Source organism: Geospiza fortis, unplaced genomic scaffold (assembly GCF_000277835.1).
Source record: "Geospiza fortis unplaced genomic scaffold, GeoFor_1.0 scaffold190, whole genome shotgun sequence".
Classification (NCBI taxonomy): domain Eukaryota; kingdom Metazoa; phylum Chordata; class Aves; order Passeriformes; family Thraupidae; genus Geospiza; species Geospiza fortis.
Window position 1 is genome coordinate 3,412,626 of NW_005054328.1, and position 13,263 is coordinate 3,425,888.

The window sequence follows — 13,263 nt, forward strand, 5'->3', positions numbered from 1 at the left end:
TACTCTTCATATGCTACTCTGCACATGGGGGATCCGTCTTTGGTTCTTGGCTTTGCAGGAAGCTTATAAATTTCTATGTTGATCATCTCAGTCATACGCTGGCAATGTTGTGTAGGTGTAAAAGCCATAACTGTTTCATTATTGTCTCTTCATTGTTTCTTAGGATATTCTATCTAGTCCTGTAGCAACTCCATTTAGTTTTGACTGCAATTAAAAAAATTTTCCATGTTGCTTTACATTATTCCTGTGCTTGTTTTCATTTTTCTTTCTCTCTGCACCACCATCTTTACGCCGCAGCATTGTTCTTGGTGCTATGCAGGAAGAATCCACATTAGTATTTTGGAATTATTTTTGGCATTTATAGTGTAAAATGATACATACTGGAATATTAAAATCCTGGTATGTTGAGTCAGTAAATTTTATGGTTGTGTTAACATTTCTCTGCAAGATGTTTCATATGTGCTTCCCTGCTGTGGTCACAGTAGTTCTTTATGAACTGTTTCTGCCATACATACAACTGGGGAAAAAATCTGTCCTGATGTGGATTTCAGTATGCAACATCAGCATAACAACAGAAACTCTGCCTCTGGGCACCACTGCAAAGAGTCTGGCTCAGTCTTGTTTGCACCCTCCCTTTGGTTTGTAGTTATATCAATGAGGTCCCTTCATCCCACTCCCCTCATCCAGTCCCTTAATTATCTCTGTGGCCCTCATTTGGACTCTCCAGTATGTCCATGCCTGTCTTACTGAGGAGTGCAGAACTGGATACAACATTCCAGCTGTGGCCTCACCAGTGCTGAGCAGAGAGGCAGCATCACATCCCTTGTATGGTCAGTGGTCCTCCAAATGCAGCCCAGGATACCATTTGCCTTCTTTGCTGCAGAGGCACATTTCTGGCTCATGGTCAATGTGGTGTCCATCAGGACATCCATCTTCCTTTCTTGCCAGGCTGCTTTCCCCCAGTGTGCAGGTGCCTGGAGTTGTTCCTCCCCAAGGGCAGGTGCTTCCCTTTTTTGAACTACGTGAGGTTCCTGTCAGCCTGTCCAGGTCCCTCCAGATGGCAGCACACCTCCTTTGGCCCACCAGCTGCTCCTCACAGTTTGGTGTCATCTGCAACTCTACTAAGGGTATACAGTCTACCCCATTATTCAGATGCAACTGCAGATTTGCCCAAGAAGAAAACAGCAAAATTTTCTAAATAATGATGTAGAATGCAGATTTGAAAATGTGTATTGAGATTGCTGGAGTGCTCCCATCTGTGGGTCATCTTACTGACAGCACTCAGACTGCTCACAGGTGCATGTCTTCTGCTTCAGTGAGCACTTGGTTGCATCTTGTGATCAAATTTAAGAAAATGTTACATATTTCATGAAAGACTTATCAGTAAATGCTTTTAAGCTGCTTTTGATAAAACTTCACCCAAACTGAATGTTTCCTATGATTTCTGAATGTGTTAATGAGATGAGGAAAAGTAAGCATGGCCTTGCTAAGGCTAAATCTGTGATGAATGTCTGGATCTGTGGACAAGGGATGAGCAGTGAATGACACCTTGACTGGGAGAAAACTCTTGATACTCTCAGAATACTGCTGTATCCAATGAACAGCTCTGGTCCAGTGGACAGCTGGGTAGGTAAAATACTGTTTGAGTGATTGCATAGTCATGCTTAGTGGGTAGAGCCCAGTATTCTACCTGGAAGCCAGTGACAAGCAAGGACTGCAGGGATCTGTACTAGGGCCTGTCCTCCCTCCCTTCCTTCATCCATGCTACTGTTAACATCGTCTCTTGCTTCTGCATTTGCACTGTCAAAAATATAGCACAGCTTCTCTCTGTGTTCCAAATTGTTTACTTGTTGCTTCCCCTTCCTTTGAGCTCTCATTAGGATTTTCTTCCAGCTATATATTGCTAATACTAAGGAGTTGATAAAAGAAGCAGCCAGGTAGAAGCACAGTTGGACTGATTGTTTAGGAGAGAACAGATTTAAAGGGGCTATGTAAAATGAACGTAAGTTTCTTTTTTTGAGCTTTGCTCCATATTAGAAGTCAATATTCAAATGCGAGTATGCATTTTCAAAGAGCTGAGTAGGCAGTATGGCAGCTGTCTACAACATACTACACTTGAGTACATGGTTTGATAATTTTTTTGATAAAGCATTAATAATTTGGTTTCAGGTAGACATCTTATTGGGCAGCAAATACATTTCTAATACTTCTCTTAGTTTTCCTACATTTTTGTCCATTGAATGATACTTAAGTTGTAATGCCTCATACTTTAGGTCTTTGTTGATTTTCTTTAATATCTGGTCTTTTATTGTGATTTGAAATCAATTGGAAAGGAGGTGAGACTAAAAAATTCTGGAGTTTTGTGTGGTGGTTTTTTTGCCTGGTTGTTTTTGGAGAGAGGGTGTTGTGGATTTTATTTGTTTTCATCTTTTACTCCAGAGAAAGCAGGTGAAGGTATAGGGACAGTGTCAGAGGGGGGCTGTATAGCAGGACAGCCGCTCTTACCACTCTTGATATGCGAAGGTCACACATTTTGTTCAACATTAGTGGACGACTGTTCTCTGTTCTTCCCCTTGTCACAGTTGTCTGTTAATGTCTTCTCCTTTGTTTTGATTCTCCTTGATAGAAACCAGAATCAAAGTGTCTTCATCTTTGGCTCTTTGCAGTCTGGGAACCATAAAGGATGTGCTTGTCATCATTCTTGACATACAAATTAGTTATCACAGATCCTTTTGCTTTGGGGAAACTCATTCTGTGCTTCCAAAGCTGGCAGTAGGTTTGAGCCTGTCCCAGCAGCTTTGGCTGCGCCATTGGCAGTCCATGAATTCCAGACTTGTAGGTCAGAAAGCACAGACCTTGGTTGCGTCAGCTGAAAACACAGGAGTGGATTAGAAGCCTCAGTTTTGGTTAAGTAGTAAGTAGTAACAGGAAGACTAAGATTTGTGCTCTGCTGATGTGGGTCAGTTCAAATTGGCAACTGTTTAGCTGTTTGTCTCAAGCTAAAAAGGTCATAGACTTGTTTTCCATTCCCTGCTGTTAATCAGCATATTAGTTTATTACAGAATTGCCTATGTTTTTTTCATTTTATTGTTTGAGAAGTTTTTGTTAAAGATTTTTTTTGTCCAATGGCCTTCCTAAGTGGTGTAATAAAAATGACTTATTTTTCTTTCCAAGTAGATTTATGTTTGATCTTCATAGATTGTTGCCAGTGTTAGGCTAGGATTCTCTGCTATACAATAGCAATACTGTGATAATATTTGTTATACTTAAGAGAATCTTTAACAGGAGTGTAAGGCTGACTGCCTTGTTACCAGTAGCTGAGAAATCTCATTCATGCTTTGTGTTGTTGAACTGATGAAATAATGGTTTTCATGTCATTTGTTTATCTGGGAATTGTCTTGGTTTTATTGAAAAATGACTCAATGAGTTTCAGTCAACTTTTGGAAGTGGAGCGTAGACACTGTGATAGAGTACATCTCTCATTTTCCTTCTCTGGAAATCTAGTTCTGTTGAAACCCACAGCAAATGATGTTATTTTGTTTTCCTGTTTCATTTTTTCTTCAAAGTTAAGAATTAGTTTTTGTTGGTTGGATCTTTAAAGAGGGCTTGCTTTTCCTAGTTTTCCTGCTTCTAGGAGAAGGCACTCTTGGGCTATAATTTGCAAACTAGAACATGATTGTTAGAAAGCTGCAGGGTTTTCTTGTGTCCAGGCTCCTAGGACACAAACTGTCCCCCTCCCTTTCTATTCCTTTTCTTAGGACCCTGGGGGGGGAAAAATGGTGCTTGAGGATCTATTTGGTTTTCCAGAGATCCCAAAAATCCAGTGGGATTCATCCTCTGGGATGTCTAGAAATAGGGGATGTAATAACTGCATTTTCTAGACTGTCGGTGTATCCCATGCATAAACAATTCATTGTAGCTGGCATGTGTCATCCTGTGGATCTGCATGTGCTAAGTGAATGTAATCCTCAGGGATTTATCTGGAAGATTATGTTACATATTTCTCTGTGGGAAGTGCTGAATAGGAATCTGGGTTCTTAATTCTATCCCTATGCTTGTGGTGTTCAGTACCAAGAATGCTGCTATGCAATTTGTTATTGAAACGTTAAAGGGAAGGTAGAACTAATGGGCTGGAGAGAGTAGTCTCCCTCAGGGTTTGCGTTTTCCAAGCACAAATTCATTAAAGCAGGTCTAAAAATGAAAAAGGAAGATGTTTTTCAAGACATTTATTGAAACTTTACCAAGTAATTTTTTTTTAAAGCTTCCATATTCTGATTTGTTTTCAGCAAAAGCACATATCAATTAATGTTCATTTTTATACAGTTTTATAATTGCTTCATACATGCTCAGTACAAAATGGAATACAATAAAAATATAATTTCAGTACTCTTGCCAGCTTTTTAAAAATTATTATGGAAATCTTGTTTTTCGATTATGCAGGAAATTTTTATAGTCTCTAAAGAACACAATCAAAGGTATGCAAAAATGTAAAGGGGAAAGTGAACATTATTAAAAAAATCCTTTTCTGTAAGAGATGGAAAAATCTTTTTTTATTCTGAGAACACAATTTTCTTAAAGAAAATAGCTAGCTTACCATTGTGACAAAATAACAGCTATTTATAAGAAAAGTTTGACTTTGATAATATCTCTAAAGGCAGTGTCCGTGTTAGTGAAGCAGCTGGTTACACTGGTAGTTGTGGTGTTGCTGTATGTGGAGAGCAGTAGTGTTATATATGGTTTAGCATCAAACTCATTTTGGTTGGCTGCTTTCTCCTAAGTAAGGGCAGAATATGTTACTGGTAATGTCAGCACTTGGATTTCAAAGTGCTTGGAAGTGCCAGGCTTGTGTTGTTTTCTTCTGTCATCGGTGCTTGTAGCAGAGGAGAAAACATCCAACAAAATGAATTGAGAGTTGAACAGAAACGTGATTATAGAAACTCTTGGATGGAGAGTGTGGTCAGGGAGGTTGAAAACAATTTGCTCAACTGCTTCACTATAAAAACACTGGGCTGCATCTCAGAAAACCTTCAGAGTGCACCCTGAAAGCATTTGTTTTGCAAAGGCATTAGGTTTTTTTTACATTTCCTTATTAGATCATGCTGTTAGCCTTTTTCTCTGATGCACTGTCAGTTGTCATTCTTGTGAATGACACCAATGTAAAACAGAAATGACAGTGAAATTGAGGTGGAAAAGTATAGTCAGTATTGGTTTATCTTTTTTTTGGAGGGCTAATTTAATGGTTTAAAGCCCTAGAGTCTCCTCTCTAATGATTGGATATAGCAGAGGTGACATTGGTGTGCCATAACCTGGGTCACTGCTGCCTTCCAGAAGGAGAGAGCACTGCTGAAGTTTTTCTGTGCAGATCTTGATGTGCTTTCCATTTTGAAATCTGTCTCTGAAGTGGTGTTTGCTGCTCTGTGCTAACTGTACAGGATAAATCAGATTATCCCCTTCAAGTGACTTTCCCAGTAGCCTTCTCGGTGTTGAAGAGATGTCAGGGATGGGCTGGGAAAAAGAGGTTCTGGGCGGGGTAGGACCTCTCCCTTTTGGAAGTCCAGGGTTGTATCATCTGAACTTGGCTGTGACAGCACAGAGCGACCATGATACAAGGAGAAGCCATGCTCTCGAAGTGCCTGGATGTTGCTTCTGACTTCCCTCTATAGTCTGTTACTGAAGATAGCAAAAAAAAAAAAATTCAATTTTCATTTAATTTGAGATGTGATATACATGCAGAATCTCTTGGTGCCCTCTGAAGTATATGTAGACTTTAAAGATCAGCAAGCAACAACTTCTACTTGTAAAGAAAGAACACTTTTATCAGTGCTAATCTCTTAAGTCATACCACACTTTTGAAGATATATTTTCAAAAGTAATCTTCATGAGATGCAAAATGTGCATGTATTTCAAAATATTAGTTTTTTACTTAGGTAATAAACTGTAAAGACTGTGGTTTTGGAAGACAGAATGGTGATGTTGGGGAAATGGGGCAAATCAATCCCTTACAGAAATACAAGTGTTTGGTTGTGAGGGGACAAAATACATTGTTCTTTGAAAGGCCATCCTTTTCTCTACCTAATCCAGACCAATAAAACCAATCCATCTGTCCACCTTCAGAAAAGGTGGTAAAATGGTAGGATTATGCTGACCAGTTTGCTACACTGTACATATTTAGCCACTGTTTTCTCCAGTTTTATGCAGTGGTGTTTCCTTGGAAGTCTGAAGGTTGAGGACTCCATTACCTGATAGTATTGAGCTGCATTTATTTGTACTCTAAATGCTCTTCTGAATATTGGGCTTTGGTTATCCTGGTGGTTGAATAATCACCTTGTCTAAATTAACAGGAGCTAATGTTTTGCCATAGATTTATAAAGTGAAATTAATGCCTTATAAAAGAACAATGATGATACCTGCCAATAATCACTAACCATGTCTACTGTGCCCTGTAGATAGTAGAGCAGCTAGTTTTGAAATTTGCACTTTTAACTGAATAACTATTTTGCTTCCAGGAAGTAAGATTAAATTTTCATTTGAAGATATTGAAATTAAATGTTAGTTTTCTAGGACACTATGAATGTGTTCACCAGGCTTTGTTCTAAGCTATGCCAAGTGAAGTATTTTTTCATGATAATAGATATTGAAAAATTGTATCTAGAAGAATCCCATCTGTTGTTATTGTCTGCTGTTATTACTGTATTGTGCTGTCATATATAAGGCAGAAAAAACAAGATAATAATTAAAATTAAGAGGGCATTACAAAGACTGCAATATGTTTGCAATAAGTTTGCTAACTGAAAGTATTTCTTGACCAGGAATTTCTTAGTCTGATACCTCATGAATCAGTTTTTCCACAAAAAGCCTGTACTAAATTAATTGGGCAGAATGATCTGTAAGCTCAGAAGATGCTATCAAGAAATAAGCAGCAATTCAAAAATAATTAGAAATACATGCTCAACTGTTCAGCGTTGAGAACATTTAATAGGTGCTCAAAAATAAATTATCATAGTTTGAAAAGTAAGACATTAGTAGTGAGCTGGCTTGTAACCGTGTGGCATAGAAAGGCAGTGATGGTGAATGGAAATAGTCTCAAGTTCCTGCAAAGTTGGATCTGGAACCTGTTTTTTAATATTTCTATCAAATACATGGAAAACATTATAACCATTACTGGTAAAAAGTTTGAGGTAAGAAACAGCTAAGAAACCAATAAAATAGACAGTTACTGATAAAGAGAAGATAAGCTCATTAATTGAGCTAAGCTCAGGCACATCAGATGTTTTTCAGTATATCGAAATATAATTTTGTGTCTTGAAATAATAAAGGCACACTGTATTTTCGTCTTTATTCCAGGAAGCCATTATCCTTTAACCTTCTTTCCCACAAGCAGGGAGTTGCAGTTATCAGTAAAAGCTGGACTTGTCCTGTTATACTTTGGCCAACAGGCGTCATACATCCAAGAGCTGCAGTAGTGCAGCTGTATTATCTTTGCATTTGATGGTGTTCTGATAAAATCTGGAATGCTGCTTCCAGATGGGTGTGCTTCAAGAAGGACGTAGAAAACTGGAGATGATTCAGGGTAGGGTTTCAAGAGTGATGAAGGAGTTGGAAATGTGCTGTTTGCTGAAAGATTTAGAGCTCGGTCTTCTTGATTTATCAAAATCATATTTACAAGACCATTTGATCACACTCTTAATTATTCACTTGGGAGCAGAAATGTGATAATAGATAGTGCATCCTTCTAGCAAACAGAAATAAAACACAAAGCAGCAGCTTTGAAAGTAAGTCAGCCAAATTAGTTTGGAAATAGGGTGTAAAATTGTAACCAGGAAGGGATGTAAAAACTGGAACAATTTACCAATAGGTATGACTCATTTACAAACACTAGAAATACTTAAGATTGCATGTATTCCTGAAAAACACACTGTAGGGTTGGTTGAGTTCTAAAAGCACCAAACCTCTGCATGATTTTGTAGCAGGAGTGATGCATATAAGAGTGTTATAGTAGGTCTGAGATGTTTGTATGCAATGCTTGGTGATCATAGCTGCTTGTTCACTCTTAACAAGCTCCCACAGACATGGACTACCTTGGAGCCCATAGGAATCACATGTGAAAACAAGGATTTCTCACACTGTAGAAGCAGGTTACCAGGAAGAGATTATTGTTCCCTTCCCCCCTGCCTTTTCTTTATTTACATGGATTCAATTTGAGAACAGATGAAATAAAAGTTATTAATTATTTAGTATAAAAGACCATATTGGATTCAAGAAACTGGAGATGTGAAAGTAACTGGAGACTGAGACATAGTGAAGGAACAGATTAAAGGTCCTTTTCTTTTTTTTCCCTAAACATTAAATTATCTCTTTGGGGAGATAATTTACTGGACTGACAGATTATTGGTCTGACCCCATGTGAATTTTCCCATATACTAACAGTGTTAGATTATACTCTATTATTCTCTGGGAAACAAAATTTGTAACTTAAATGACAGCTTATAAAGGAAAAGAATCTTTCTTTGAAATAAAGAGGATTAAAGAAAACATGAACAACTGGACTGAACTTTAACATCAATTAGTTGTATCAGTTTTACTATAGCAACTTGTACTATAACAACTGATTGTATCGGTTTTAATCATATCAGCTTAAAACTAGAGCATACATTTTGTTTGTGGAACTGTTGTTCTGATGTACTGGACAGATTTATAGCGCAGTTAATACCTCTGTTCCTTTAGATATGAATTTCCAGTGCTGGAAAAATACCCCAGAAATCAGCCTATGCAACTGCTGAAATTACTTTTTCTGTCTTATTTAGCTCTGGATATTTTCAAACCATTTTGTAGTACAGTATATGGAACATGTTCGTAGCCTGCAAGTTGCCAGTACATCTGTGCATGAGCTGCTTAGAGCCACTGATTGAGTCATTGCTAGAAAAGCAAAAGAATTAGTAAAATACTTGAATCAGAGAGAAAGCTGCATAATTAGGGTGTTGCCTTTATGTATCCTGTTATGTAGATAACATGGAGCTGTCTGACTGGACAGTGTGCTGGTGTAGACATTAAATTAAAGATCACAGTATTCAGAGGGTCTGATCTGATAGCAAGCACTGTCTTGGGCTCTTCCACTTGATGGATAATATTTGACCAGCAATATAGTATGGACTTATCTTAAATGTCAGACTGCAGCTGTTCTTGAAAGATTAACATACACAATAATCTGATTTTTTTGATGTACATATCTAGAAGTTTCTGAAACTTTTTAATGAGCCTTTTTATTATAATAATTTTAAAATGCATGTCATGGAAGTAGAGACTTTGCTACCATATTTCTTATTAAATGTATCCGATACTGTTTGATTCAGGCAATTTAGCATAGTTCCAATAAACATCAATATATTTCTGTATGGTGAAGCTTTATATTTCCCATAAGATTAAAAATACTTTGCTTTCATTATTACTGTCTGCAAGGAGCACAGTTTTGGTTTTTTCATCAAAGATGATTAGGTCATCTGTATATATTATGCTCTTTATTTAGCTATGAAGTAGATTACATAACAACTGCACAAACATTGAAATCTAAAATTAGAAAATGGTACTACTAATTGCCATGTAAAATTAAATATGCAGCACTAATTCACATGTTTCTTGCTAAAATTTTTATTTAGCAATTTTATTTTCTGAATAGCAGTGGTTCATGATTTGATATGGGATCTATTTGTACAGTGATATAAGGGAAGAATTTCTTTGTGTATGTATATTTTAATATTTTGAGGACTCAGTTTTTTACTGGCTACTTGTTAAAATCTTTATTCTATTTTAGAGACATTACAGTTTGCATTGATAGGGTAAATTAATATGAAACGAGTTTAAATTTATTCTTGATACTTGCTTAAAATTGAGTGGAAAATCTGAATACTTTTATAGTAAGTATAAAACCATCCTATTAATGACTCGGTTGAGTATTTTAGGATAATTTATTGTTCACTGGAAATGCAAGAGGGGAAAAGGAGCTGTGTTCTAACCCTGCTAACAAAGTCACATATTTCATATGTTCCACAAGTAGTACAAGTAAGAAATCACAAGAGCTGTAATTTGGTGACATTTTGGGTGTTTGTTTTTCCTTTTCAGTCGGTGGCAAAGACTGGGCGATTGCTGATTAGCCATGAGGCTCCCCTGACAGGAGGATTTGCATCTGAAATCAGTTCCACAGTTCAGGTACATGGGTTATTTGCTTTTAAGTGTTCTGTGTGGATGAATGTTTGTCTGTAGAAGAAATACTTAACGCTACATTAAAAGTTGAGGTTTTATATTTTTTTAAAGTTATTCTGTTTTGTAGTTTTGTGCATGCTTGCCTTTCTTTATCTGAACAGATGAGAAATCATGTACCTACTAGGCACTGTGCAAAGTGTCTGCTAAGCTAGAAATTTAACTTCCACTGCAAAACAGGGAGAATGAGCACTGTGAGATGCAGGGGAAAAATCTTCATGTGTAGTCTGGTTTTAATGTTCTTTTTTATTTTTCTCATATGCATATCCCCTGAGCTTCTTAAAAATACATGCTAGGAATGTTGAAATCAGACAAAGAAAAAACATTCATGTCCAGTACAGTATAACACAGTGTGACACACAGTGTTCAGAGACCTCTTGAGAAAAGTCTGCAGAAGCTGTTCACGTGTTTGTGGTGATGCTCATGCACGTGTCAAGCTCGTGCACACAGAGCAGCTTGGAAAGGCTGAGATGTCCGTCAGTATCGCTTACATCTGGAGCATTAGGTTTTGGAAGTCCTTCTGAGCTTTCTGATGTGTTTTATACCTGTACCTCCCTGGAAATTTTCCCCTTAACTTGATTTCTTTCCTGTGCACATCAGTAGTTCCAGTTTCTAGAAACATCTAAATTGTGTCCATCTCTATCTGATGACTCTTTTTTGATTATTTTAGGATAGTTAAATTAAAGGACTAGAATGAAATAGGATTGTAAAATTCCCGATAGTCAAAATATAAACCATGTAGGCAGTTATTAAAGTTTGGTAATTAGCCTTTTTATGGGAAGGAATAGAGTTATTAGTTCTGGGAGTGTAATTCTGAATTAAATATGTGGAAGGAATCAGAATACTATGTTTCTTTAACTTGGTGGTACAGTTTCTTTTAAAGAGTAGTTGAACTAATTTTAATGTAATTATATTAAGTTAAATTCATTTTTTCTACCAAAATGTTTTCTGTATTAAGAACCAAATATTTGGTTTCATGGAGACCTCATAGCAGCCCTCCAGTGTCTTACAAGGAAGCTGAGAAGGGCACTTCATCAGGAACTTTAGTGATAAGAAAGAGTAATGGATTCAAACTGAACAAAGGGAAATTAATGTTAAATATATGGAAGAAATTCTTTACTGTGAAGGTGGTGAGGCACTGGAGGAGCTTTCCCAGAGAAGCTGTGGATGCCCCATCACTGGAGGTGTTCAAGGCCAGGTTGAATGGAGGAGCTCTGAGCAACCTGGTCTAGTTGAAGATGTCCCTGGCCATGGCAGGGAGTTGGAATGAGATAAAGGTACCTTCCAACCCAAACCATTCTATGATTCCATGGTTTTTCATCCTTCTAAATGATCAACATTTGACCTCCTTTCTTTAGTAGATAGCCTCTGATTAAACTAGAACTAATAAAGCCATAAGGTACGGCCAGCTGTGAGTGCAGGAAATTAATTTTCTTTATAAATTCTCACAAAAATGTGAAATAGACTCACCTAAAAGAGCCTGTGTTCTAGCATCTTGTATTATTATCAACACTTGAGGAGAAAACTATTCTAAGGTGAGCAGCAAAGTCAAAATCTACCATATAACAAAGGAAAGCATATGTGGATAAAAAATGAGTGGAAAAAAAATCTTATCAGTAAATATCATTGGAAAAACATGGGATGCCAAATATATTGCTAAAATTACAATATTAGTTTTTAATTCTCTGACCTCCTCTAAGAAAGCCACTTACCTGATTGATCCTTCTTGAGGTGTTGTTTTTCATATCAGAGGTATATCTGACAAATATCACTTGTTTAGAAAACAAAGTTGAAAGTGCTTTAGTAAAGGGCTATTTATTTCTGTCAATATTAAAAGAAAATATTTGTTTTATTATAGTTGCTCGTAATTTTATATTCATCTTTCTTAGGAAACTAGGCTTTGTATCTTAAGAAATATTGATCTATTACATATGCTCCCTCAGAATAAATTTGAATATAAATTTTTGGCATTGCATTTCCATGACAAGTTTCTTTCATATAAATTGCCTGACTTGACTCTGTGTTATAACCATATTGTCATTACTCTGTATCTCCATTCTTGAAGATTCTATCATCCATATGAAAATTTTGATATGAGTTCTTTAAAGATTATACTGCAAAAGAGATTAAAATAAAAAGTTACAACATTTTAAAGAACAGTAATGCTTTAGGCATAATAAAGGCTTTGCTTTTCTTATTCATTTAAAAATCTTGATCTCAATGATCAAGTTAAGTCAGTATGTCTAATATCACTGTGCTCTAAAAATGAAAACAAAAAGTGAAATTCTCTTTTGCTGGATACAATGCATACTGAGAATGCCAAAAATTGGGGATTGCAGTTGGCTTTAGTTTCTTCTTACACATGGAAGTAATAAGACTTCAATAAAATATGCCCAGTTGGATTAGATGGTTAGTTTCCATAATGTTATTCCATCCTTGCTGTGAGGTCTCATCACAGAAATAAGGTGAATAGAAGTATATAGGCTATTTTAAAAGTTAGTGGTCACATACACTTCATGTGATATAAAATTCAAGGAAAAGAGATCAAATGGTAATGATGACTTTCAGTCACGAACTGTAGGAAAAAATACATTGAATACTTTCCTTTTTGGATATGAGAGATTTATAGCAGCATTTGAAGAGCATGTTAAATCAGGTTGTTGTGTGTCGAGTACAGAATATTTTAAAGGGGCATGTTACTGCACTAAGTGGTCATTTGCTCTGCTCAGATAAAAACTAAAACCAAGAAAAGATTATGTCCTTAAAACTCTATGTGATACAACTGTGCCCTTTGCTCCAGTATTTCATATGTGCTCTCAATGGGTATTCTGAAGTGAGCAACAGATGCCAGGACAAATTCAATCCAGGTACAGTTAAAAGTCCAAATAGTTTATATTCTGTATAAAAGCTTGCAAAACTGTTGTGTTCAGCAGAGGAAGGGTTAAACTTGCATAAAGCACAGTTTGAGAAGCATTGGGAGAGAAGTCCACTGAGATGTCACTTCCAAAA

General features: G+C 36.6%; 1 protein-coding gene across 1 annotated transcript in view; it reads left to right on the forward strand.

Annotated features, from left to right (window-relative positions):
- BCKDHB (branched chain keto acid dehydrogenase E1 subunit beta) overlaps positions 1 to 13,263 on the forward strand; it is a 106,844-nt gene that overhangs the window by 50,217 nt on the left and 43,364 nt on the right. Inside the window, exon 8 of the mRNA XM_005421156.3 lies at positions 10,117 to 10,203. Coding sequence (XP_005421213.1) covers positions 10,117 to 10,203 — 87 coding nt within the window. The remainder of the gene's footprint in view (positions 1 to 10,116; positions 10,204 to 13,263) is intronic.